The 27,699-nt window shown below is 38.3% G+C and overlaps 3 protein-coding genes and 1 pseudogene across 6 annotated transcripts; 3 read left to right on the plus strand and 1 right to left on the minus strand.

Annotated features, from left to right (window-relative positions):
* Positions 1–561: 561 nt before the first annotated feature.
* RhoGAP1A (Rho GTPase activating protein at 1A) lies at positions 562–23,124 on the plus strand. 4 transcript variants are annotated; one of them, XM_017175024.3, is made up of 14 exons: positions 563–732; positions 2,301–2,922; positions 10,306–10,970; positions 11,476–12,124; positions 12,184–12,488; positions 13,022–13,154; positions 14,200–14,220; positions 14,903–15,001; positions 19,269–20,267; positions 20,330–20,713; positions 20,845–21,005; positions 21,141–21,280; positions 21,382–21,631; positions 21,727–23,124. In XM_017175024.3, exons 2-14 carry the CDS (start codon positions 2,590–2,592, stop codon positions 21,911–21,913), a joined length of 4,326 nt encoding a protein of 1,441 aa, XP_017030513.1. In that variant the 5' UTR covers positions 563–732; positions 2,301–2,589; the 3' UTR covers positions 21,914–23,124. The 4 variants fall into 4 exon arrangements, with proteins under 4 accessions (XP_017030517.1, XP_017030513.1, XP_017030514.1 ...); XM_017175025.3 differs by lacking the exon at positions 14,200–14,220; XM_017175026.3 differs by lacking the exons at positions 563–732; positions 2,301–2,922 and adding an exon at positions 5,111–5,394.
* Positions 16,096–18,646, plus strand: LOC108080328 (serine/threonine-protein kinase OSR1 pseudogene; annotated as a pseudogene).
* Positions 23,125–23,190: 66 nt separating the features above from the next.
* LOC108080379 (probable RNA-binding protein 19) lies at positions 23,191–26,508 on the minus strand. The gene is made up of 4 exons (XM_017175101.2): positions 26,367–26,508; positions 24,066–26,305; positions 23,874–23,996; positions 23,191–23,614 (listed from the first exon to the last, which is right to left on the minus strand). The coding sequence occupies exons 1-4, from the start codon at positions 26,400–26,402 to the stop codon at positions 23,281–23,283; spliced, it is 2,733 nt and encodes a 910-aa protein (XP_017030590.1). The 5' UTR covers positions 26,403–26,508; the 3' UTR covers positions 23,191–23,280.
* A 239-nt stretch (positions 26,509–26,747) lies between these two features.
* LOC121502141 (uncharacterized) lies at positions 26,748–27,428 on the plus strand. Its single transcript, XM_041775056.2, has 3 exons — positions 26,748–26,875; positions 26,932–26,991; positions 27,045–27,428. Coding segments are annotated over exons 1-3 (369 nt in total). The 5' UTR covers positions 26,748–26,873; the 3' UTR covers positions 27,352–27,428.
* Positions 27,429–27,699: the final 271 nt, after the last annotated feature.

Genomic DNA, 27,699 nt, shown 5'->3' on the forward strand with positions numbered 1-27,699 from the left:
ACTATATGTTTATATATCTGGAGAGATAATGGACAGGTGGCGGATAAGCCGACGATTTAAGGTCGATCTGCAGGAATGTCAATGTTTTTTCTTCACTAAAAATAGGTTTAGTCGGCGGCGAAACAGAAAAAATTAATTAATATCATTGATTGAGCGCTTAACAGTGCTCGATAACGAGTCATTATAGCTGGACTTTGTACCCTTTATATTATTAGTAGTTGAAATAATGCTTATAATACGATTTAATATGAATTTCAAATAATTCTAAAGGTTTATTTGAAAAGTAACCGTCAAAAATGACATCTGGCAGCACTGTTTTGATGGAGGAGCAGGAAAGGGATACGGATATTGCAAATATAACTGCAGCTAGAGTTTAAAAAGGTAATTAGTAAATAAATTAATAATTTAAAAAAATATATTAAGAAAAACCCTTTCCAGGGTTTTATCTATTTAAAGCAAACAAAAAATAAAAAACCCCCCGCCTGCAAATCTGGCTAGGCCTAAAATACTAAAAAAAATACCAGTATATTTGCCTATATTCCTCCAAGCCGGTAACGGTCACACCAGTTGTGTTGCCAATCGAAATCGCTTGCTGTTCAATCGGAATATTTATATATATACGTCGATATTCGATGTGAAAGTGAACCTGCTAAATGCGTGTGTGCCGAAAAATAAGAGCGATTGAATTAGTGCATCCTCGCATTGAATGAAAATCGTGGCGGAAAATGAAACGTGAGTGGCGGCCGAGAAAAATCAAATAAACCGAGGGGACAGTTCCAAACCCAAAGCCGAGTTTCACGCACACACACACAGAGAAATGCGCCATCGACGCTGCACATATGCAAATGTGTTGTCTGTGTGCGCTTCTCTGCGGTGCGAGTGTTGGTGGTGTGCGTGTGTGTGTGTTTGCCAAAGAGTGAATATAATTTTTTTTTTCTAAGCGAAATCTAATTGAAATGGCAAACACTAACAGATTCGTGTGAGAATTCATAACACCAGGATAAAAAACCTGTGAAGTGTTGCGACGTGTGCGTCCAAATACCTGTGCGTGTGTGTGCGTGTTTGGTTGGGCAGGGACTACAACAACAACTGCCAGAGGAGCATCGCTGGCGGCAACGGCTTGTTGTTTTTTTGAGTGTTTCTTTTTTTTTTAGTTGTTTTTCTTTTTTGAAGCTGCGCCCAGCTGCAACGCCCACTGATTGTCTCCTCTGTTGCGGATGAGGAGGAGAAAGACGTGGAAGGTGGAAGACAGCAACTAACAACAACAACAGTGTTTGGAGGAGCTCTCTATATGTGTTTTTGTTTGTGTGTTTGTCATGTCTGTGTGGGTGTCGCTGCTCTGCTTTTGTTGTTGTTTTGATAAACCAACAAAAAAACGGAGAAAAACTTGATGGAAATTCATTGCGTCTGCGCCTCCAAAGGTTTTGCGAAACAAAAACAAAAAAACAACATTCGCCAGCCAGCACTGTTGGCCTTGGCTGAAAAGGTGACAAAAAAAATCAACTTGAGAAAACAACAAAGTTGCAAGAAGACGAAGAAGAAGGAGCAGCAGCAGCAGCATCAAAACACAGACACACACACACACGCACACACAGACGGCATTCGAAAGGGCAACAACAGCAACTACAAGTGCAAGTGCAGTCTTCCGAAAACCAGGGCTACTAAACCGGTTTTTTAACCGCTATTTTCTAAAACCCAACTTTATTCCAACTAGAAAGCGTATAAATTGGAAATTCTGTTTATTATTGTTTTCTTTTTATATGATATGTTAATGTTTTATTTAAAGATTTTAATCAAAAACAAGACTTTGAGTGGTAAATACATTCTTAAACGCTTTCTTATGACATTAAAATGTTCTTCTGAGCTTTAAATTAAAGTATTTATATTAAAAGATCTTTCAAAAGCTATAAACATCCTTCAAAAACACTTAAAACTTGGTTATTTGGAGTTTCATTTGCATTTTTATGTCCTTTTCTATAAGAAAACCTAAAAGTAATCTTTACTTGATTTAAAATTTGCACTTTTTTTTGAAAGATATGCATTTGTATCTTGATCCAAATCCAGCTCTTTGTTTTGTTTTGGAAATCCCTAAGATATACTTGATTTCTCCTATAAGATTTTGTTGTTGTTGTTGCTTTTACTGCCCACACGCAAGGATATTCCCAGTCTTATGAGTTAAGGAACTGTGACGCACGACGCACTCACCGACACAGGCACAGATACAGATACACAGACGCAGACTCCGCACAGATACAGATACACAGAGTCTCACACAACCAACCTTGCACTCACTCTTGCAGGCAGTTGAAGGCGACAACGCACAACTGGTGCTTGTTGTTACATAAAAGCCAACCTCGCCCTCTCTTCGTCATCGTCTCGAGAAGTCACCATTAATAACATCATCAACATCATCATCATCAGCATCATCGTGAGCAGCAGCAGCAGAAGCCGAGTAAAAAATCTATACGTATATATCGACGGAAGCAAAAGAAAAATCAACTGAAAATCAACTAAAACAGACAGCTAGCTGCTAGGAGGAGCGGCCGACAGGGGGGGGGCAGCTGCAGCAACCATCTCCAGCCACACAACATGAGCGTCTTCGACGACTTTCAACGTTTGTGGATGCAGCGATTCCCGCAGAGCTCCCTGTCCGACGCCTGGGAGCAGGATGTGCGGGCAAGCCTAGAGCGGCACAAGCTCAAGATCTGCGAGCTAAGCAAGGAGCTGGAGCAGGAGACCCTCTATGTGGAGTATCTGGAGCGGCTCTTATCCGACGTGGAGAAGTATCGTGCCTCCGGTGGAGATCCCACGGCTCTCTTTGAGGCAGCCAGCGGGAGTGGGAATGGAAATGGCAGCAACAATGGCAGCAGCACCACCACCACAAATGGTGCGGGATCAACAGCAGGCGTGGATAAAGAGTTTGTAAGTACAGGGGATTATTTGTTAAGGCTTTACGAGGGTTTAAAAGGATTATTTTTTAGAGATAATATTAGGGTTTAAATGAGATATAATGATTATATATTAAATATTAGGGTGTGAATAATATATAATGCTATCTGCAAATATCTTGTATCTTTATAAATATCTTTTTATTAAAAACAAAAAAGGAAACCAACTTTGGAAAGCTGAAATTTGCATAACTAAGGCAAAAATGCAGCAAATTCAATTCGGAAAGTTTTTCTAAGCTAATTTTTTCAAGATTAATAAATTTGTATACTAAATGTAATTTTTAAAGAAATCAACATTTTTAACTTTTTTTTTTGTAAATTTTAACGATGTTACATCGTTAAAAAAAAAAAAAAAAAATTTTTTTTAAATTTTAAGCTTGCAAACTTCTGACTAAGATTATAATACCCTGTTATGGTATAAAAATGGTTACATCTTTGAGATATAAATATTTGTTGTTTGAATCCTTATTCCACACCAGAAACAGTCATAAAAAACCGTATTAGTACTATTATATCTTTGATATTCTCCTAACAATAACAAGATCTATCAACAGACATTTGTTTTCAAATAATATAAACAAATATTGCTTAGAAATTGTGCCTTTAACTTTACCTAATTAACTTTTAGTAGTTCGTACCAAATTTAAAATTACCGCCCAGTTAGGGAGTTCCCCTAAATGTCGCCTTTATAAGTAATTTCGATTAATGATCGACCGTTAAAATCAATTTCAAACTTAAGGCCCACAATGTTAACCTAGAAAAAATGTTTAATAATAATAATATTTGTTGATCTTTCACTTTCTTTGCTGCTTAGGGGGAGATACTAATATAATATGCATTTATGGCATTTATACTCGAAAGTCCCAGTGCATCTGTTGATTCCGTCCCCTATTAAGCTTATGGTTTATGCTGCTATATAGCCTATACTATTTGGATCGTGAAAGGGCTGGGGTATTGCTACCAGGCGGCCAGCTTTGTTCGCTGGCATTTGCTTCTTTTCCGCCGTTGTTGTCGTCGTCGTCGATTTCTTTGGCAAATGTCATTGCCTGCTTATCAGTTGGGTTGGGGAAAGCGAGGGGGAGGAGTGGAAAAGAAGCAAAGCAGCGCAGTCGAACCCAGCTAACAAAAAGTAAACAAAAAGGAAAACTATACTACAAGATTATGAGATATAGAAGGGAACTAGTTCGAAGAAGTTGTAAAGACTAGGATATTGCAATCTTGATTTAAAAGATCTCTTTAAATTTTATTAAAAGTCAGTCTAGGAAGAGTCAATTGTTTTCAAAAGGAAACTATCTAGAAGATGCATTTGTAACTGGCAGTTAAAAATTATAAACTAAGAACAAATTTGTATAGTTTATGATTTTAAGACAACAAATACAAATGTATCTTTAGAGGGACTACCCTTAGATATTTGATTTCGGGTTTATTTCAAGCCAAATTGGCCAACATGCAACAGCTGGTTCTGCCGCTGCCTCTGCCTCAGCCTCAGCCTCAGCCTCTGCCTCTGCGGCTTCCTCTGTCACAATTGTCGCCCGCCTTCGCTGAACCCTATCAAAGTGTGTGCATATATAGCTATATGTCCACGGGCTCTACCACTGCGGGACCGATATCTGGGGAACCGTTGCCCGGGCCGTTATCTACCCACACCACAGCTCCAGCTCCAGCTACAGCTACATCAGTGTGTGTGTGTGCGTTTTTTTTTTTTCTCTCTTTTTTTTTTAGTATATTTTCCGTAGGCTTTTCTCTGCCGGCAGCAGCGACGACGTTTAACGCTGCATATATTGTCGCCAGTTTGTAGTTTTGGGTGAATAACAGCAACAACGGACGGATACGGGTGGCCACAAAAAAGAAATATACTTAAAAAATAGTGCTAAAAAGTCTAAGGCCTATATGGAATATAATACAAGATATATATCTATATAGAGTCAAGCGGAAATCCAATAAAAAAGTCGCTTTGAATAATAAGAACAAAAAAGCCCAATTAAACACCTGCAAAACGGAGCAAACAATAACAAAGAATTACGTAAAAAAATATTAAGAAAAGAAAATACATATACTCTTTATATATATATTTTTTTTTATTGTTTTTGTTGTTTTTGGCATTTGTAGAGCTCCGTCTTCCGTTGGTGCAGGTGTTTGTATATGCGTGTGTGTGTGTGTGTGTGTGTGTTAACGTGTGTGTAACGTTCGGTTGACTCAAGTTTCGTGGTCAACGCCAGCGTCGCTGCCGGCGTCGTCTAGTCATCGTCACTAAGTCGTCGCCAGTCTCTCCCTTTTTCCGCCCAGGGATTTGTGGATTTTGATTCGATTTTTATATATAAACATATACATTTTGCACATAACAATAACTTGAAAAAAAGACAAACAAGGATTACAACAAAGTGGCGCTAATTTGGGAAGCAGCATGGCTTCCTTTAAAGAGAAATTCAAATTATGGTCCAGAGGGGTGCGTAAACAATTAAGAATTTTATCTTACAGAAAAAACTCGACAAATTTAAGTCTAAATATTATAATTTAAAAAAAAAACTCAAATTCCAAGATATAAAAAACAAAAAAACAATTGTTACTGGTTCTATAATATCACAAGTCGAAATCAATAAAGTTATCGCAAAAACGACGGCGCACACAGAGACACCTCCCAATAGCTATAGCTCTATCTTGGGGCCATATATATATATATACATATATATATATATATATCTATATAGGTGTATTTGTGTAGCCGAGAAATTAAGCAATAACGGCTAGCGGCTAAAAAAAAAAGCGTTACAAAAAAACAAAATACAAACAGACAGTAGGCACAATTGAGGTGAAAAAAATAGTCAACTGTTGCCAATTTGTAATCCATAAATAAGTATATTTTTTGTAACTCCAAAAATATAGTTATTTATGGATTACAAAGTGTATGTTTTAAAAATAAACAAATACAAAGAAAAAATCTAGAACTTTTTGATTTAAAATAATTAATAAATAAATAATAAATAATGAATGAAAATAATGCAATACATAAATATATATAATTCCGGAAATGACTTTTTGCAATATCTTGAATTATTTTATGCCATTAAGCTTGCTTTTTATTAAAAATTTATATCCCAATATTTCGAAAATTTCCAATATGTGTAAAATAGGTCTTAAATAAATTGATTTTAATAGATTTTTTTGAAATTATATTCACCAGATTTCTTAGTTTCTTGTTAAAACTTAAATTCCTTTATAATTGGGATTCAAATTTGGGGGTTTTATTGGGATATTATTTAATGTATAATTATTTAATATTTATTATTTAATGTATTATTATTTAATATTTATTATTTAATTTATTATTATTTAATATTTATTATTTAATTTATTATTATTTAATATTTAAGACATACAAATTCTTCTTCTATATTTCTTTACTCCTCGTCGTCTTTTTTAATCTTATATATCATTGAACTTCTGGTTACTTAAAAAATGCTTTGTTTTGTTATTTAAAAAACCTTAAGATGAAATTTTAAGATGTCACCAAACTGTCTTTTTTTTTAATTTATAATTTTTTATAATTTACCCACTAAATTCCAAGTGTATAATCCTTATAAAGATACAGATCTTCAAAACACTTATCTCAAAGCAAGCACCTGTCATCTCCCAGCCAGAGTTCATTGCTATTATTATGATCTTGCCTGTGGTAAGGCCAAAAGAAAAATAATAATAATAAGAAAAAAAGAAAAAAAAAACAAGACAAGCGTCTCGGGGGGCGGTAAGAAGAAAGCAGTTGGAAAAAAAAAAGGCGTGAAACCGCGCTGTGCTTTTTGTTTTGCTGCCTCGCTGTCGGTGTATTGGTGTACCCTTTGGCAATCTGGGTGCAGACGCAAGAGACGCACACACAATGTGTCCGCTGATAAGCTGCAATCCATATCAATATGACCACGAAAGGAGGGGCGCACATACTTCAATTTGTTTTATAGTTACATGCGGGTGACTTTTGGCCAAAAGATTGTCGCGGTTTTTCATTTAACCAACCAAACAGCTGTTTTTAAATTTGAAAAAACTTTGCAGAAAGGAGTCATTGAGTGAAGTTTGAATCATCGAATAAATATATTACGATATATATATATATAGAAAATGTAAAGTTTATAAATACCATATGAATTCGAAATGGTAATTGCGAATCATAAAATGTTCTGGGAAAATGATGATTGTGTCATAATAAAGTCGAATCAATTAACGCTCATTTGTGTATGGCAGACATTCTTTTGTTTATTTCTGACCTTTTAGTTTAAATATTTTTATTTTCTCTAAGAATAACAGATTTATTTTTCACTATGAAAATATTTATTTTCTTTAAGAAATATAGATTTTTCCGGATAATATATATATATATATTTTTTTTAAGAATTATAGGTTATATTTTAAAAATATATATTTTCACCATTAAATTGTAGATTTTATTCCCCAAAAGTATTTATTTTCTTGAAGAATTATAGATTTTAAGAGATTTTCGATAAATATAGAATTTTTTTAATTTTATTTTATTTATTTCTCCTGGAATTATAAATTATTAAAATATTTGTTGTTTATTTTTTTTACCTTAGACTGTAAATCCTATTAATAAATCTCTTCCATTTATTGAGGACAACTGAGAGGGGGCGGGGGAACCCGTTACTCAGCCTGAGAAAAAGTCGGCTCTGATAAGCTGCCTATGACCCCAAGTGCTGCCCGTTAATTGAACAATATGCTAAGTAATTGTATCAATGCAGAGCAGAAAAAAAGCGTGAAACGATGATAAAATGTGGGAGAAACGCAAGAGAGTACAGCTAAGAAATGCTTTGAATTTATGTATGTTTAACTAGCTTAAAATCAGGGGCTTAAAAATGTTTAAACTAAATAAATTAATGGTTTTAAGTAATGGAAGAGTAAATTATAAATAAAACTTATTGTTTTTCTATTAAAATTTAATTTTTTATACAGAACAAAATCAGCATTCAGGATCTAAAATAGTCACACAATATAGCACAAATCTTAAAAATCGTATTTTTATTGAAATATTCATTATAGCTTCCGATTTTATTTAAAATGTATTCCTGCCCAGCCACAAGCTGTTCTTCTTTCCATGACGAGAGACCAAGTAGCCATCGACCTTCGATGGCTTTGAGTCGCACTTGGGCACGCTTTCTTCATTTCTTCGCTTGGTCACATCCACCAGTAGTCTATCCATCCATCTAAAACCGCCGACACCGCCACTTCCACCACCCACCAGCTCTCCTCTCCTCTCCTTAGTCTCTTTACTTTTTCCCCCCTCTAAAAAACAATTTTTGGTTTGGCAATTTTCCATTTTGGTAATAAGCTGCTCTCTTTATTTATTTGTATTTCTTGGCTCGCATTTATTTGTTTGTTTCTACTTACCCGTGTGTAGTTTTCACTTTTTTCTTTTTTTTTTTTTTTTTGTTCAAAAGCCCCAAAATACAAATAAATATTGTGGCGAAGAGCGAAGAAAGATCCAACGAACGAACGCACGCACGCGTTTTGAGTTCGAGCCAAGTTTGTGTTCGGTTTTCAGCCATTTAAAGTGGAGAAACGGCTCGAATCGAAATGAAATTAAACGAAATGAAATGCTCTACGTGCTTGGCATTTTACTTTGTATATATAAATAGTTTTATTCAGTTGAGGTGAGCTGAGGTTTGGGCTTAAAAGAGTGCGCGGGGGTGTGCCTTGCTGGGTATGTCTGTGTATATATTTGCCCTGGGGATTAAAGCCCGCTCGCCCGAGCCAATTAACACTTGGTTGGCGAAACTGGGAAGTAGAAGTAGAGTATTTCTTACTCCCGTTTTTGGTTCTGGCCATTTGGAGAAGAGAATTGGAGAATTGCTACCGATTTCTCCCAGCATTCTGGTGTGCATTTATGATAATTTTAAATAACTCTCTCTCTCTCTTTCTCTGTTTGATTACCTGAAAACCATTGAACTTTTAACTTTAGAAGATAAATAAAGAAATGTATTGTATATGTATTTTATACAAATTATAAAATTATTTGTATCTATATACACATACATATACATATATTTATTTAGAGAAAAATTATTTAAAAAAATAAAAAAAATAAATAAATAAATAATAATTAATATTTAAAAAAAAATGTAATTTTCTTTGACAAATCAAATTAAATATTTTTAATTTAAATATTTGTAAATATTAAATATTTACATTTTTTTAAATATTAAATATTTTTAAATATTTAAATTTTATTAAATATTAAATATTTTTAAATATTAAATATTTAAATATTTTTTTTTACAAATTTAAATTTAAAATTATTAAAAGTTATTCAAAAAAGCTTCAATTTTAAATTTGAAAGTATTTCTATGCCAGTTTTTAATAGGTTCAAAAATCTGCAAACTATATTTTAAATTTTTAATAAATCAAAATTTTTGCATTTTTTTTATATAATTTTAACCTTTTATAAAATTAAAAAAAAAAAATTTAAAAAAAATACAATTTGTCCGGACATTGTTGATGCTGATCAAGATCATATATTGTTTATAGGGTCGGAAGTGACTGCTTCACTAAATAAAATTATAATTTCCCTTCAAGAAAACCTGAAATATTTGAATTCTCGCAATTTTTTATTGGAAAAATCAAATCCTAAATATATTATAACTCAGCCAAAAAAGCATTAAATTCAAATCGGAAAGCTGATCTGTTCAAGTTTTTTATAGATTAACAAATCTACTTTCTGAGTTTTTAATTTAAAAAAAATATTTTTTTTTTTTAATTTTAACGATTTAACCCCTTATAAAATCGGGAAAAAAATTTAAAAAAAATTGTTTTCTTCCGGACATGTCTAGAATGACGCGCCTGTTAATGCTGATCAAGAATATATATAATTTATGGGGTTGGAAATGAGTGGTTCACTAAAAAAATTATAATTTCCCTTCAAGAAAACCTAAAAAATGTAAATTCTTAAAATTTAAAAATAGCAATATTTTTTGAAATTCAAAGAATACCTCAATATTAATAAAACATATACTTTAAATAATAATAATAATTATATTAGAGATATTCTTTGTTAAATATAAATGATAAGTAAAGCTTAGAACTTATCATTTAGGTTTTTTTTAAACTAAGAATATTCCTAATATAAAATTGATTATTATTTAAGTTATATATATTTATTTTTACTTAACTCTTATTAAATATGTCGAAACTCTTTTCTTTTAATTTAATTTCCTTAAGAAGTATATTGTGTGCCGCTCTCAACTTGATTGAGTTACATTAACACTGATTGCTGATTACTGATTACTGATTGGTTCAGAGATCACTCAATTACTCAGTTATATATAATATATATATAAATATATTCTTCTTGTGCTTGCAGAAATCTAGCTTAAATCTGCGCGAATCGTCCTCGTCGACGTCGGGCAAGGACAAGGATCGCCTGTCCCTGAACACGGACAACAAGTACACACACACAAATGCTGCCGGAACGGGGAGCAGCAGCAGTAGCAGCAGCAACGTTCCGCCACAATCAGCACCGCCAACGGGTGGAGGCGGCAAGCAGCGGATACCGCAGCTAATTGAGCGCGAGGATCGGGACAAGGATAGCGGCAATGAGAAGGATGCAAATGGTGCCCTACAGCAGTGCATCACAGAGCTGGCGGCCTCCATCAAAGCCCAGCCGGACAATGGCACAGCACAAAGTGGAGCAAGCGCAGGCGGAGGAGGTGGTGGTGGAGATGCAGACAAGGAGTCTACGAAAGTGCCGCTGCGCAAGTCCACATCGCAGTACGTCACCGTCATCCAGGTCAAGGAGGCCAAAGACAAAGAGGGTGACGATACAGCCACGTCGTCGTCGTCGTCGGTCAATGACCAGCAGCAGCAGCAGCAACAACCCACGCCGCCCTCCACATTCGCTCGTTATGCGGGCAGCGGAGGAGGCACTGGAGGAGGAGGACTGGGTGCGGAACCCTCGGCCCCGCCGTTGTCGCCGTCGCTCACCTCGTACGCTGCCCACGTGGAGGCCAAGAAGAAAATGCCACCCAGGTGAGTGTGTATGTCTGTCTGGAAAAACTGGTTGTAAACTCTGGAAAAGAAGGAAATCCACAGCAATAAGGACTTAAATTAATTATTTTTTAAGTGAAATTTTCTTGGGAATTTGTTTCTTAAAGAGTTTTAGGTGTTTAAATAAATGCTTAATAAATTAATTTAATCAATAAATATAATATTAATTATTTACAAAATATTTTAAAAAAATTTATCAAGCATTTATTTTAAAAAACTAAATTTTTAAAATTTCCAAAAAAGAAAGTTAATTACTCTTCTTGATTAGAAAGATAAATTAGAGTTTACAATTACATATATCTAAATATTATTTTAAAAAAAACCCACAAATAAAATAATTAACATTTTTTAATGACCTTTCGCAATTATCGATTTTTAAACGATAAATGCGATAATTTCCATATTTAAATTTGCAATTAATCAGAGTTTACAATATTTTCTATATAATATTAAAAAAATAAACCAACTCTTCCCCCTCTTCCTACAGACCTCCGCCCAAGAATATACGGCGCGTGGAACCCCCCACCATTCCCGGTCAGCAGCTGTCATCCTCTCCCAAGCGGGATACTCCCTTCACGGGCAGCACAATGCCGCTGCCAAGCAGCTCTGGTGGCAGCCTTTCCGCCTCCTCGGATAGTCCCGGTAACTCGCTGGAACGGAATATCAAGCCCTCGGACATTCTACGACAGAAATCGTCGGAGAATCTGGACTCCAAATATGCTGCAAATCGTAAGACCACTCCTGAGCTGGGCAAATTCGTGAATGTGAATAATCCGGAATTGATGGAGGAACTTGGTCGCAAAATGGTGGGCAAGACAACAGAGAACAGCAGCAGCTTGGAGCAGGCTAAACGAAGTGAAGCTTCTCCTTCGAGCGGCGGCGGCGGTAGTTTGGGACGCACAGCATCTACACCAGGACGAGCCCTGACACCGGGACGTAGCACAGGAGTGGGTGCCTCACCCACAGGCAGTCTGAGCAAGACAGCGAAACTGGCAGCAACGGATAGCAGCTCGACGAGCAGCCTGGAGAAGAAGTCACGCACCTCACTGCAGGCCAGCGATGCGGAGGGCGGATCAGCGAATCAGCGAAGTGTGGGCTCCAAGGAATCGCTGGCATCCCAGGGCATATCAGAGGTGGTGAGTTTATGAGATAAAAATGTATAAAAAATCAGTAGTTTAATCTGATATTCCCCCAGATCAAGAGCTATGAGAGCGTATCCTCGCTGAGTTCAGACAGCGCCAAGGCGGCGGCAGCAGCAGCAGCAGCGGCACAAGCAGCCGCATCAACGGTGGCCGACAATGAACCGTATTATGATAGCGTACCGCTGGACAATGGCGAGGGCGAGTATGTGTTCATTAAACCCGGCCGCACCGGCTCCTCCTCCAGTCGCGATGACCTGTCCACGCCCGGTAGCAGTAGCACACTGCCCTTGGCCAATGTGACGGATCCCGAATCTCCAGGCCGGACCTCCAACTATGTCAACATTGACTACTTCCTACAGTAAGTTTGAGAGAAGCTTTTCCTCTATTTTCTTTTCTTTTTTTTTTAAGAAATTTATATATTTTTTAATTTTGTATTTTTGTATATTTTTATATTTTTGTATTTTAATAATTTTTTAATTAATTTAATTTTATATTTTAATATATTTTAAATTTTCATATATTTCCATTTTTATATATTTTTTACAATTTTTATATTTACCTATACAATTTAATATATATAAAATTTTTAAAATTTTAATATATATATTTTTAAAAAATTTTTATATATAAAATTTTTTTTTTTAATTTTTATATATATATATTTTTTTTTTAATTTTTATATTTATACAATTTAAATTTTCATATTTCTATATTTTTTTAAATATATTTTGTATATTTTTATTTTTTTAATTTTTAATATTTATAAAATTTTATATTTTTATGCAATTTAAATTTTGTTCAATTTTTATATATATTTTTTTTTGTAATATTTATTTATTTATTTATTAATTTATATATTAAATATATGTTTTAAAAACATTTCCTTAACAGACAAAGCAACGAGACTCGCTCCAGCTCTCTGGACAGCGACGGGGAGTACGAGGGTCCGCCCATACTGCGCACCATTTCGCACGACGAGCAGACCACCACATCGTCGCAAACCACGCCGGGAGCCCTTCGCAAGGTGAGTACTTTCCGAGTTCATGGATGAATGCATTGCCCAGGTGTTTTTTTTTTAGTTTTTTAATAGTCCAAACCGAACCTTGTTTCACATTCCCAGCCAAGCTCAACGTTGTCATCATCATAATCATTGTAGCAGCTAAGCTTAGCTCAGCTTCAGCTTGAGCTTGAGCTTGAGCTAATAGCTATAGGTTTCTATAGTATCCCAAAGGGGGTGGGTTGATGCAATCCCACTGATGACTAAGCTCACGCTTTGCCACTTAACATATTTTTCGTTATCGCTAATTGATTTCAAATTGCATAGCAAAAACTAATTTCTAAAGTCGGTCTCAAATTGGAAATGCTTTGTGAGGATTTTTAAAATATATAGAAAAGAAATAGACAAAGCTTTATAGTGCGAAAAATATTTGTCTAGCTATTTTCAGAATTTTTCTTAGAAAAATATTCTCTAACTTCTCAGTTACTTGCAATATTTAATTATTAATTATTGCTTACATTTAACTATTATTTATGACAGCTTGGCTTAATCAGAGTCTGGAAATCCAAGAAATTAAATTTATATATTGAGTAGGAACAGTCTCAGACATATCCCAGAATATCCTTATTACAAATCTCTTTCATAATCTTAAGTTTAAATTAAAAGTTTAAGAAATATTTATAATCAAAGCTCACCGACAAAAGTTGATCAGTTTTCCTAAGGAAAAATCCAGCAGGCTTTCTGTTCTCTTAAGGGTTTCCTATTTCATTGAGTGTTCTCAGCTGAGAGAGCATTTGGATTGAGCTTGTAGAGAGCGCTTAAGTTGAGCTCTCTTGAAATTACTCTCCGCTCTCACATTGAGTAACAAGAGAGCCTCTATGAAAAGGATACCTAATGGAATCCCTTTTGTAAAGCTCAACTGTTATTTGTGGGCTTTGAGTAATTACTAATAACTTTTACTAACCATAATTTTCGTTTCTTGTGTCTTCACTCTTTCTCTCTCACTCTCCGTGTCTCTTTCTTTCTCTCTCTCTCTCTCTCTCTCTCTCTTTATTCTCTCTCCTCCCAACAGAACTTAGTTTCAGCGATACTTGTGAGTACAAAGGATCAGCTTACGATATAGCAGTCTTTATACGTATATATATATATAGACATTTATCTGTGTACATAATCGTGTTTGATCTGTTTGGATATAGCTTTTTGAATGCGCTTCCTCGCCGTGTTTGTTTATCATTTGAGTTTTGTTTTCCTCGCTCACGACCATGATTACAATCCATATGTATATATGTATGTGCACCCGATCGCCCCCGATCGAATTTCCATATGGTCTATGTTCTCCTCTTGCTTCCACTTATCTCGTACATCGGACACTGTCCATATGCATATATATATACTATATACTATAATCCCTTATTTCCCCTATTTGTCCGAGTGGCGTTGTTTCAATTTCAGATTTTGTTTCGATTTTTGTGTACCCTATAGTCTTGCAAATTTCTATATCAACATCACCTTGATCTAAAGTCCAAGTTTTTATAATCTCTATATCTATTTGTATATATCTTTTTTGTAATATTTGCAAGTCTATTTTGGTTTCAGTTTTGTATTTAGTCCTGGAATTGGTTGGTAAAACACTTATCTTTCTTTCTTTTATTATACATATATGTATATAATAATGTTTCTATTTGTGTACACACACATTTTATACACTTGCACGAACTTTCATTTTATAAAAAAAAAACAAAAAAAAAAATACTATTCTTTTAATGTTTGTTTAGGTCTGTGGAAATGCCCGCGGTGCCAAAATACGTTCCATACTCAGCTCGATTATCCACAGCGAGACGATCTATGTGGAGTGCCTCAATAAAATGATGCAGGTGAGTTTACTAGACTTGTATTAAATCAGAATAAGATATATCTTTCAGTAGGTTAAGGTAGGAGAATTTTAAAATATTTTAAACTTGCTCAAGTCCTGTAGTCTATAGAATGATGTTTCAGGGGGAAACACTCGTTTACAGAATATTTATAAATATATTAAATGTTATATATATTTATTTATATATATCTATATTTATTTCTAAATATATATACGTAATTATAAATATCTTTCAATAAAAATAATGATTTTAAAGAATATAAACTTCGAGAAATTAATTTTAAAATTCATTTTTGATAAATAAAATTTTTTATTAATATTAATATTTTTCCAAAGTTTTTTTTACGAATATAGAAATTAATTTTAAAATTTATTTTTGATAAATCGGATGACTATATTATATAGCCATAATTACAAAGATTTTATAATAAAAATAAAGATTTTACAGGGTATAAACTTCGAAGAAGACTTTTAAGTAAATATTTTCTCCAAGATCAAGAGTCTTATTTCTATTATAAATTTTAAAAGTTATTTCCTTCTTAATATTCAGAAATTAGTTTATTTAGTTTTAATAAATTTAATAATAATTACAAAGATTTTATAATAAAAAGTAAGATTTTTAGGGCTATAAACTGCAACTTCTTAAAAGTTAAATTCCCCCCCCTTGTTAAATTCACCCCCTAAATCCACAAAACAATAAATAAATACAAGATGTATATTAAAGATAGTTTTTTTTTTTATGATTTATGCCATAAAATCGGCGTTTTAAAGCCTTGTCAGCCCCTTTTTTTGGATCATTTGCTGACTCTTAATAAGCTCTCTCTGTCTCCCTTCTCTTTTCTGGGAGTTTTTATGGCTCTTTGCATGTGGAAGAGGAGTTCTATGAAGAGACAAAGGGTGGATTATTTTTTATATTTTTTTTTACTCTTAATTTGCAAGCTCGGCTCAACAGAGAGAGAGAAAGATCGGTAAAGATAGTTCATATTTCAATTTGATTTATCGAAATCAGTTGGGAGCGTTATCAAAACAATGGCTTTTTTGCCGGTGTCTTCAAACTTTGAAAGACAATTTTCCGACACTCAAAACTGGCAGCCAGGCCCAATTGGACGTGAATCAAAAAATAAAATTGGAAAATTCACGTTAAAATTTAACTAAAAAATGAACTTTTAATTTTACTTTAAATTGAACTGAAAATTGAACTTAAAATTAAACTTAAAATTGAACTGAAAATTGATCTTAAAAGTGCACTTAAACTTTATTAAAACTTAAATATAAATAAAATAAATAAATAAATAAAATAACTAAAAATAAAATCAACTTAAAAACCTATAAAACCGGGTATAAAATGTAAAAAGTATATAAACCCAGTGAGAAATTAATAAAAAGCAGTCGAAGATCAGTGAAATTTGTATAAAAAAAAGGAGAAGTTAAACCAAAAAAGGATAAGCATTAACCAAAGACTGAACCACCAGGAAAATCCTTTTTATAACCTGTAAAAGAAACATAATTTCCTTATATAAAAAAAAGATTTCCCACTGATAATGAATATCCGCCATCGACCTGGCACACCTCCTCCCCACCTCAGCCACATGGCGGCTAGAAATGGCAACAGGAATATGGCCTACATGGTGCCAGGCAATATGTCCAGCAATAATGGAGGAGGAAGGGGAGGAGGAGCTGGAGGAGGAAGAGCTGAAAGAGGAGGAGAAGGGCTCGGAGGAGGAAGAACCGCAGGAGGAGGAGCCGCAGAAGGAAGAGCCGCAGGAGGAGGAAACGGAGAAGGAGGAAGAGGTGGAAGAGGAACAGCTGCTGTTGCACGAGGAGCAGTAGGAGTAGAACCCACTAGACCAACTGGACCTGGAGAACCCTCTAAATCCCCCAACAAACGCCAGATGTGGCCCAACACCAGAGATGGCTACGAACTGGGCGATGTAATTGGTGTTGGAGCCACGGCCGTTGTCCACGGAGCCTTCTGTGTGCCCCGCAAGGAGAGGTGTGCCATTAAGCGCATCAATCTGGAGAGATGGAATACATCAATGGATGAACTGCTCAAGGAAATCCAGGCCATGGCCTCCTGCAATCACGAGAATGTGGTAACCTATCACACCTCCTTTGTGGTGGATGAAGAACTCTGGCTGGTGCTGCGCCTCCTCGAGGGTGGCTCCCTACTGGACATTATCAAGCACAAGATGCGCCTTTCCAACTGCAAGCAGGGTGTCTTTGACGAGGCCACCATTGCCACAGCCCTCAAGGAGGTGCTACGCGGTCTGGAGTACTTTCATTCCAATGGACAAATCCATCGGGACATCAAGTCGGCAAATATACTAATTGGCAACGATGGAACCATACAAATTGCTGATTTCGGGGTGAGTGCCTGGCTGGCCACCGGTTGTGATTTGTCGCGCCAGAAGGTGCGTCATACTTTCGTCGGGACACCCTGTTGGATGGCACCGGAGGTGATGGAGCAACATCATGGCTATGACTTTAAGGCAGACATTTGGTCCATTGGTATAACAGCCATTGAGATGGCCACTGGAACGGCACCCTATCACAAGTATCCCCCGATGAAGGTTCTCATGCTGACCCTCCAAAACGAACCGCCCACCCTGGATACGGCTGCCCTCAACCAGGATCAGTACAAGGCATATGGCAAGACCTTTCGCAAGATGATTGCCGAATGTCTGCAAAAGGATCCCGCCAAACGGCCCATGGCCAGTGAGCTCCTCAAACATGCCTTCTTCAAGAAGGCCAAGGATCGAAAGTATCTCGTCCAGACGCTGATCCAATCTGGTCCCAGTTTTGAGATCAGGGTACACAAGGCGGCAAAGAAGCAACCAGGATGCTTGCATCGCTCAATGTCCGGCGAATGGGTTTGGTCCAGCGATGAGGAGGAGGAGGAAGAGGAGGATAGCAGTAGCTCGGTTGGCTTCGCTTCGAGTTCCAACTCCGGTGGCGGTGGTGGTAAAAATCAACCCTCCTCGGACTCGGACTTGGAGGACAAACCCATAAATTGCTTGGCCAAAGCTGATTCCTCGGATAGTGATAAAGAGGAATCATCACCGGATGCCACAATGACTTCAGAGACTCAAGATGAGGGAGCTGCTATTGGTGCTCCTGTTCCTAATCATGAGGCAAACACTAGATTCGCCCAGCTACCGCTAACCAAAGCTTCTGCGGCACCCGTTAATCTTGTCCTGCGCATGCGTATGCGCAATGTCCAACGTGAACTCCATGACATACGCTTTGAGTTTGTGTCCGGCAAGGACACCGCCGAGTGTATAGCCAAGGAGCTGGTCGATGCTGCCCTGGTAGATGCCCTGGACATCCTGCCAATGACCCAGCATTTGGAGAAACTGATAGCCGCCAGCAGCACCATGAAGAAGATCACTTTTCAATTGATATCCGGCGTCCAGCCGGGTGAAGTCCCGGATGAACGATTATTGGTGGGCTTTGCCCAGATCTCCATCACGGATTAGGAGAGAGAGAGAGAAAGAGCAAGGGATCTCCGAAAACTTCACCTGTCTCGGGAGAGATCTTGCCACTGAACACTAGACTCTTTACCAAACTGGACATTTCCAGTATCACGAATGTGACTTTTGGCATAATATTTACATTTTCAAGAATTTTTAAAAAGAAATAAATAAATTGCATTGATCATTGTAATTATATTAAATTAAAAATTCTTAATCTTGGCTCTTGACCTGCAAAAGTTCCTTAAGTGTACTTATCATTTTTTCAACATATAGCACAAATATATCAACATATATAGCACTAAAGTTTTGTATCTTTATATAAAATATTATTGCATTTATGTAACTTGAAAACAAATAAATGAAAATTAATTATTTTTATCACTAAAATGGAAGATCAGTTGGTATAAGAGGGATTTCGGGGGATACAAACTTGATCTTTTTATATATATTTATTGATTCTTGGGATTTATAAATGGCTTAAAAGATAATTTTTTTTTAATTAACTTCAATTAAAAAATGAAAATTTAGTTTGAAACATAATGCAAAAAATATAACATTTTCTGAATAAATTAAAAATGGTGAAAAAAGAAAAAAATTAACTTAAATTTAAATTATTTAATTCTTTGTAAAAATTTAGTTGAAACAAATTCCAAAAATATTATATTTTTAAAATTAAATTAAAAAGTGCCACAAAAACTAAATTAAAAAAAAAAAAACTTAAATTAAATTAAACTTACAAAAAAATTAACTTCAATTAAAAAACGTAAACCCCCTGTTCCCCCCCTTCTTTTGCAGTACAAGAAAGCAATCCATGCCACGCTCAACACCTCGCAGCCTGTGATCAAGGAGGAGGAGGAGAACACGATTTTCTTTAAAATCGACGAACTGTATGAGCTGCACACCGGCTTCCTCAACGATTTGAAGACCATAGTGTCCCACGAGGGCGGTGATGTGCTCATAGGCGAACCCTTTCGCCGGCTGGCCGATATGTTTGATCTGTACAGCGCCTTTCTGCACAATTACAAGAACGCCATCGATACGGTGAAGAAGTGCAGTGCCAGTAATCCGCAATTCAAGAAGATTGTCTCCACAATTGTGGTCAATCTTCAGACAGAGCAATCACTGACGCTGGAGGATCTGCTGCACAAACCAGTGGCCAGGGTACAGATCAATGCGTTGGTGTTCAACGATCTGTTACGCGAGACACCGAACGCCCATCCGGATCATCAGCCGCTGAGGCAGGCGCAGAAGATCATTCAGATGTTCCTCAATCAGTTCAATGTGGTCAATCAGCGGTTGCCCAGCGAATCGAATCGAAATTTGCGGCGAATGGTACGTAACTCGTTCATCGTGGAGCTGGTCGACGGGCATCGGAAGCTGCGTCACCTGTTCCTATTCAATGATGTGATTGCCTGCGCCAAGTACAAGGCATTGGGTAGGGATCGCATTGACTATGAGCTCAAGTGGTTTATTCCACTGAAGGATGTCAGCATTATCGAAGAGGCTGATCCCGCTGCCGAGCTCAAGGAATCTAGTCCAGCGAATATTTCGCAAGTGAAGCGCAATTTGCGTTCGGTTCGCGATCAATTGGCCCTCGAGGTGGCCAGCAATGGCCCAGTGCGGTCCGGTGATAAATACAAACGCAAGCTGGCCGATCTGGAGTCCCAGCTGGTCCTGGCCACACCCAATCTGGTGCTGCGGCTAAGCAACAAGGCCAACAACAAGACCATGACCTTCTTCCTAAGCTCGGACTTTGAGCGAACGCAATGGATCGATTCGATAACATCGCTCAAGGTATTTTTGTGGCACTTGGGGGAATATGGGAATTATATAAATTAACCTCTTTGTGTCCTTAGCAAAAGTGCAATCTGCCTGGAGCCAATACGATCAACTCGCTGGAGGTGAGCGCCTTCATTGTGGCCATGCAGCGGGGCATGAAGACTGAAATGGGTTCGTATCTGATGCGCAACACCAATGATGAGAGCCTCTTGGTGGGCGACCTGCATATGGGTGTCCAGGGCCTGAGTGGTCTCGAGCAGGCGGCTGATCTATACATCTGTGTGGAGGTGGATTCGTATGGTCATTATTTCCGCAAGGCCACTACCAAGATGGTCTGCCGAAGCCAGACGCCGCTGTGGAACGAGAGTTTCATGCTCGAGCTGGAGGGCAGCCAGAATGTGCGGATTCTGTTGTACGAGGCCAAGGAGCGACCTCTGCTGCGGGCCAAACACATACTCAAGGTGGGTTTTTTTGAAACGAAAAATCTTTAAAGTCTTTTACAATTTTTTAAAATATTTTTATATATTTTTGAAATATTTTTAAATATATTTGTAATATTAAAAAAAAAATTTTTTTTAATATTTTTCCTTAGTTGAGCTTAAGCTGGCTGACGGAGACCACGCAAACGCGTAGCATCAAGCTGAGCGAGACCTTGGAGCTGGGCTGCAGCTTCCGGTTTGTGCCTGGGGAGCTGTGCCGAGCCACCACCAAGCCGGGAGCACTTTTCGGTGCCAAAATGAGTCAAGTATTAAAGTGAGTAATATTAATATTTTAATAATCAATTCAATGCAAGTTTTATTTTTAATAACATTTATTTATTTAAATATATCAATTTATTTATAAATAATATTTATTAATTTGTATTTACATGAATATTTCTTTATTTAGACGCGAAAAACGCGACATTCCCTTTATCATCAGTGCCTGCATTCGCGAGGTGGAGCGTCGGGGGATGCTGGAGGTGGGATGCTATCGCGTCAGCGGCTCGGCCTCCGATCTGGCCAAGCTAAAGAAGGCCTTTGAATCGGGTAAGAGAACTTGTAAAATAAATAATATTAAATAAAATATGCTAAAATCCATCTCTGTAATAATAATTAATTTAAAATAATTATAAAATCCATCAACACAGACGCCTATGAGGCTGAGCAGCTGCTCCGCGAAGTGGACATCCATTCGGTCACTGGCATACTGAAGAGCTTCCTACGCGAACTGCCCGAGGCCCTGTTCACCGATCAGTTATATCCGCGCTTCTTTGACACCTTCAGTGCGTTTAGCAATAACAACGAAGCCACCAGGATCAATGAGCTGCTCAAGGTGTTTGAGGAGCTGCCGCAGGCCAACAAGGCCTCCATCAGTCTGATTCTAGATCATTTAATTAGGTAAGTTTATATCTTTTTTTTTTAGATATTTATATGAACTTTCCTCTCGCTCTTTTTCATCTACAAAACGAACGCTATTTTCTTCATATTTCCAGGGTCCATGAAAAAGAGACGGACAACAAGATGTCGCTGCACAATCTGGCCATGGTTTTTGGGCCCACCTTGCTGAGGCCGGGACAGACGCAGGTGAAGCAAAAGGATCCGCTGGCTGCCAGTACTGTGGATGTGATGGCCCAGGCGGGCATACTGTATTGCTTTCTGCAGGCGCGCAAAAAGGATTAGGAGGGACACGCAAACACACACACACACATATGGAATATATATATTTATATATATATATTTTTTTAACATAAATATGAAAGCCTACGCCTACACCTCTGACTCTCTGGCACAAGCACACCCACACAAACACACACACAGAAGAGGGAGACGGAGAGATGATGTGCTGCCAATTGTATATACCAGGACCAGGATCAGGATCAGGACTAGGATCAGGAAAAGAAACTGCTATTGAAGCTAAGTTTATTAGGGATCTAAATCAGTGATCCAAAGGCAAGTCGTAGACTCACTGATCTAAATCAATGGCGACACACACACAAGACAAACAACACACACATACACACACACACCTGGGATGATCAAGTGTCTAACACTATAATAGCTCCTTATGCTAAAGCTTCCCCTGCTGCTTAATTGCTTACCCCCTCCCACTATTTTATACATATATTCCTATGTAGATCTGTAGAAGACATAAGCTTTAGCCTAGGGATGGTGGAAAATATTGATGTATCGATCATAAATTGAGATTTTAGCGTTGCAATATAAAGTTATGCGTTAAATCGATATTCAGTTTGATATATCAAACTAATATGATTGAAAAAAAAGAAAGATTTAATTATTTACAATTTTTTGTATAATTTTTCGATTTATAAATCAATATTTCAACGTTGCGATATACAATAGGGCAATAAATCGATATTCTGTTTGATATATGAAACTAATATAATTGAAATTGAATTGAAAACAGGAAGATTCAACATGTTTTTGTATACTTTTTTTTTTAAATTTAAAAATTAAATGCAATATTTTTCTATATTTTAAAATTCAATATGTTCAAGTTTACAAATCTTTCGATATATTTTTTTTTCGATATATCAAAATCAGACTCGATATACATCCCTGCCTAGAGCTCTCCCTTCCCCCGCCTCTAGCTTATTGCAAAACGAAACACGAAAGCGCAAAAGAACCGGCAAAAACAAATTGCAAAAATATTTTCAATATTAACAAGCATATATCTAGCGACAGATATGCCTACTTATATATATACAATTAATTACTATATACTTAGTACTATATAATTTACTAAAGCGAGGTAGTAGCGCGATTTTGCCGGCCGATTGATTGATCAATGATCGATACTTGATATGATATGTATATGTATATGTACGATGTATGTGTATTGCTTATAAAAATTCTGTTTTTTTTTTTGTGTCGATGGTCGTCTTGTTTTTTTTTTATATTAATTTAGGTTTTATATAAAAAAAAAAGAAACAAAAAAAACAGAAGCATAAAATAAAATATATTCTATTTAGAAATTGTGAGTTAAATATTTTTTACAAAATTATTTTTTATTGTTAACAATTATTTTATTATTCTTCTTCGTCTTCGTCGCCTTCTGGGGCCGCCACCGCCTCCACATCAAAGAAGGCCCTGCGACTCCGTTTGGCTGCAGTGGCTGCCTGGCTTTCACCAAATTTCGTTGCCGTTCGCTTCCGCAGCTGCTCCACATCCTGGCTATCATCGTTGGCACTCCACTCGAGCACCAAACGGCGTCCATAAAGATGCGTACTGGCACTCAGTGCCTCAAAGGCACGCTTGGCCTCCGCCTTGCTCATGTAATCAACGAAACCGAAGCCACGATGAGCCTCCTCGCCGGCGGTGGCTTTCTTGGGGATGCGCAGGGAACGCAGCTCGCCAAAGGCCCTGGAAAGGGGAAAGAAAGAGGGGAAAGGAAAAGGTTAAAGAGAGGGTTTAAAAAGGGATTTCAAGAAGGATAAAGAGAGGCTCTAAAGGGGGCTTCAAACAAGGATAAAGACAGGCTCTAAAGGGGGCTCTAACAAGGATAAAGAGAGGCTCTAAAAGGGGACTCCAACAAGGACAAAGAGAGGCTTCAAAGGGGAACTCCAACAAGGATAAAGAGAGGCTCTAAAGAGAGCTCCTCCCAAGGGTATGAGCAACTTACTTGAATATATCCCGCACTTCCCGATATTGCGCCTGGAAAGGTATATTCCTCACCAGAATCTTGGTGCCCGTTTGCATTTTCTGCGAGGCCAAGCGACGCTGGGCACCCGCCTGGTCTTGGCTCCTAAAAAAAACAGAAAATATAAAAAAAATAAATCCAGGTAAATCCAGATAAACATAACTTTCAACTCACTTCAACACCCGATCGCTGCGCTTGAGTTCCACAGGATTGCCATCGATATGGGTGAGCTGCATATTTTTCAAAGCATGCTCAGCCACCGCTGACTTTTTAAATTGTATAAAACCATAGCCCAGGGAATTGAGCTGACGTGGATTCTCCGGATCCTTGCGTTTGGCTATTTCCACCGTGTGAATGCTGCCCAAATGACGGAAATGCCGCTCCACCGTCTCCTGGACAGTCTTGAAGTTGAGGTTGCGCAGGAATAAAGTGGTATTTGGTTCTGGTTCATCGTCAGCATCTTCCGCCAGGGGTTTCTCCTCCACCTTTACCTCTTGCTCCTCCTCCTCCTCCTCCACCTTAACCTCTGCTTTAGGTTCTGACTTGGGTATAATCGCCTCCCCACTGAGTGTCCTGGTAAAGACCTCATCCGGTGCCCACTCCAAATACAAGGGAGCATTCTTAAACTTGCTGTAGGCCAACTTCTTGAATGCCTGCCTTGCCTCTGAGGGATCACAATACTCAATGAGGGCCGTCACCCCACTGGGTGGCAGAACAATCCTTCCAATGGGACCAAAACGACTGAAGACAGGCGTCAGCTCTGAAGTCTCCGTGGCAGCTGGCAGATTCTTGGCCAGTATCACAGTGTTGGAACGCCGCTTGGGCGGCTCATCAAAGGCATTCAGCCGGACACCCTCCGCCTCAAGGAAACGCTTCATTTCTATAACAATTTGTGTCTCGCCGAGGGCCAGGCGCACGGCGGCACTGCTGCCTCCCTCGCTGGTGTCCAAAATGCGCTCTTTGGTGGTCTTGAACTGTTTGGCCAGGATCTCGGCCACGGCATTGGCGCCCAGAAACAAAGTATTCCAGCCAATGGGCTTTTGGGCGTTCTTCTTCAGCTTCAAAGCCTTCTTTTGCTTGAACGAAAGACTGGCATCATTTTCATCGAGATCATCTTGGTTTGTCTTCTCCGAAATGTCTTTGCCGGGTAGGAGGTGCAGCAGCCGCCCATGGAAGTCGGTGCCATCCAGAGCATTGAATGCCTTGAGGGCATGCTCTGGCATCATGTAGGTGACCGTGCCAAAGCCCTTGATCTTACGCGTTAGCTTATCCACAGGCAGATTGACCTCCACCACGGGACCATACTGTTCGAACAGCTGACGTAGCTCCTCCTCGGTGGTGGTGTAGGACAGATTCCTAAAGAATATCCTGCCCGATTCGGAAATGTTATCCTCCTTGGATAAACCATCCTGCTGCTGCTGCCACTTGGCATTGGACGTTTCAGTCACCGCTGGACTGGCACTGGCACTGGCACTCTTGCCCGCCTTGGTCACCTTGTTCTTCTCGGTAAAGTCGGAAAAGAAAACCTGTTTGCCCTTGATGAAACTCTTGTTCTTGAGCATACCCTTGGCCATGTCCTTTTCGGTTTTGAAGCCCACATAGCAGAAGCCATGGACCTTGCTGGGCAGGCGAACCGAGTAGGGTTTCAGGGGTTTGAAGAACTTGAGCACCTCCTGGCGCTTGGTATTGTACGGCACATTGTGTATTTTGATGGTGAACAGCTCCAGATTGGATTTATCCGCCTTGGCGGCGGCGGCTTTCTTTGAGGGAGTCACCTTGCCAGCCATCAGGGATTTCATGTACTCCAGATCACTGATGGGTTTCTCGGCCAGTTTGGCCGTGTCCTCAGATACTTCCTCATCACCAGCATCCACGCCGCTGTCGTCTCTGCCAGCTGGTGTTTTAACCTCTTCATCCTGCTCCCCCTCATCCTCTTCTTCATCCTTTTCCTCTTCCTCTCGATTGCCATTTATGCCCAAATCATTGCCCCACAGCGTGCGAGACTTGTCGTGGGCCTGTAGAAACTCCTGGAACTCGGGATCATCCTTGTGCTTGCCCAGAATCTTATCCACTTTGTCATCCTTTGGTTTCTTCTCCTTGTCGGTTTTCTTTTTGGTGTTTCCCGCCTCCTCCTCGGCCTTCAGCTTGTCCAGATTCTTCTTGCTATCCTTGGCATACTTGCTCCACGATTGCGGTTTGGACTCACTGCCCAAGGCAGCGCAGGATTCCACGCGCACCCGGCTTGTCTGGATGCAGGTGTTGTTCAAATGCCGTATGGCCGCCTGTGCCTCATCCTCGCTGCTATAGCCGACGAAGCAGAACTGCCGGAACTTGCCATCGGGCGTGTATTTAAGCTGCAGATCAGTTATGGTTCCCTGGGCCCCAAAAATCTGACGCAGCTTGTCCTCCGTGATCTGCGGGCGAGGGTTGTGGTGGCTGTTATTAATTCCATAATAATAATCGAGTATTACATACATGCTTGGGCAGCTGCTTAACTATAATTCGTGACATTGTGTTGCTAAATTATAGGGTTTTGTGGGTAAAATTAACAAAAACGCATTTTGTTTACGAATCGCACGTGCAAGCGATAGTATTGGTAAACGTCTCAGTCGGTGCCATATGATAAATCAGTGTTTTAAACTATCGGCTATCGAAATTAGCTAGAAATAGCTATTAATAGCTGTTTCTGCTAACATTCGATAGCACACACAATCGAAAACAAAGCGCGCAACCGATATTTTGAATTAAATAGAACTTTTGTTTTATTTATGTTTTATTTAAAAAAAATCACTTCGTTTGTTTTTTGTTTTTAAATAAATAAATTCCCATCATAAACATCAAGTATCTGGTACAACACTTTGTTCAACACTGTTTTGGAGTGCTATACAACTGTAGAAAAATCTGCTGGCACTTTTGCATGTCACTTGCCATTTTGTGTTAAATTTTGGAGAACATCATTCGAAATCGGTTTTTGCAAAGAAAATGTAATTTAAAGGGTTAAACAAGATTGAAATATTTAATTCTAAAGCATGTTTTGCAGGGCATCGAATCCGTATAAGCAGAAAGTTGTCAGCCAGGAGGAACTCGATGCAGCAAAGACGTAAGTTTTCCTCAAATACCTTTTATTTTTTCACAATCTCGCATTTGAAATAGAATCCTCGCTCTGGGTATGACATCGCCAGCTACCCAGCTTTACAAAGAGGCATCTTCTTCGAAGGCGCTCCCTGGTGATAAGGAAAACGCCGGAAATTCGCCCGACTCTGAAGACCCTAATTGGTTCCTGGAGGTAGATAAGTCTGAGGATGATAGGAACCCAGTTGCCGGGGCACCGCCAGGTCCAAATGCCTTGAGTCCAGCACAAGACAACAACTTTAAAATGCACAACTTGAGGAGCAAGAGAATGGCCAGGGCTGCGCAGCCCTACTCGATACCCAATAGGCCTGCTGAAGGATTCAATTAGATTAATAGATTTTGTATTAGATTATTTTAATATTCGTGCATTAAATGCTTCAATTTTCCTGTTTTTATTTTCAAAACAATTATCGATAGCTGAGCGTTCTTGCGCGCCATGTTATCGATTGCGCTAGCAAATCTGGCTATTTTTCAGCTTAAAATTGTTCCGTTACTTCGATAACATCGCTAGTGCCGCCATGTTGTTTTTAGAACGCTTCACTAGGACCCAAGCGGTCGCGAAAAACTGGCGAGAAGAAGAAATTGGCTAATAAGGAAGCGTTTATTGCGTTTTAAACGCAATATAGTGACCGGATCCGTATCCGTATCGGGTTAATGGCAGAGCAGAGTGCGCCGG

The sequence above is a fragment of the Drosophila kikkawai genome, chromosome X (genome assembly GCF_030179895.1).
Source record: "Drosophila kikkawai strain 14028-0561.14 chromosome X, DkikHiC1v2, whole genome shotgun sequence".
Classification (NCBI taxonomy): Eukaryota; Metazoa; Arthropoda; class Insecta; order Diptera; family Drosophilidae; genus Drosophila; species Drosophila kikkawai.

Excerpts from the sequence above, each read along its gene's own strand:
- LOC121502141 (XM_041775056.2), top strand. Across the intron at positions 26,992-27,044 it reads GAACTCGATGCAGCAAAGAC|AATCCTCGCTCTGGGTATGA; the intron begins GTAAGTTTTCCT and ends CATTTGAAATAG.
- LOC108080379 (XM_017175101.2), bottom strand. The coding sequence starts at position 26,402 with ATGTCACGAATTATAGTTAAGCAGCTGCCCAAGCAT. Across the intron at positions 26,306-26,366 it reads TTAAGCAGCTGCCCAAGCAT|ATCACGGAGGACAAGCTGCG; the intron begins GTATGTAATACT and ends CCTCGCCCGCAG. Across the intron at positions 23,997-24,065 it reads CGCAGCGATCGGGTGTTGAA|GAGCCAAGACCAGGCGGGTG; the intron begins GTGAGTTGAAAG and ends TGTTTTTTTTAG.
- RhoGAP1A (XM_017175024.3), top strand. The coding sequence starts at position 2,590 with ATGAGCGTCTTCGACGACTTTCAACGTTTGTGGATGCAGCGATTCCCG. Across the intron at positions 15,002-19,268 it reads GCCTCAATAAAATGATGCAG|TACAAGAAAGCAATCCATGC; the intron begins GTGAGTTTACTA and ends CTTCTTTTGCAG. Across the intron at positions 20,268-20,329 it reads ATTCGATAACATCGCTCAAG|CAAAAGTGCAATCTGCCTGG; the intron begins GTATTTTTGTGG and ends TTGTGTCCTTAG.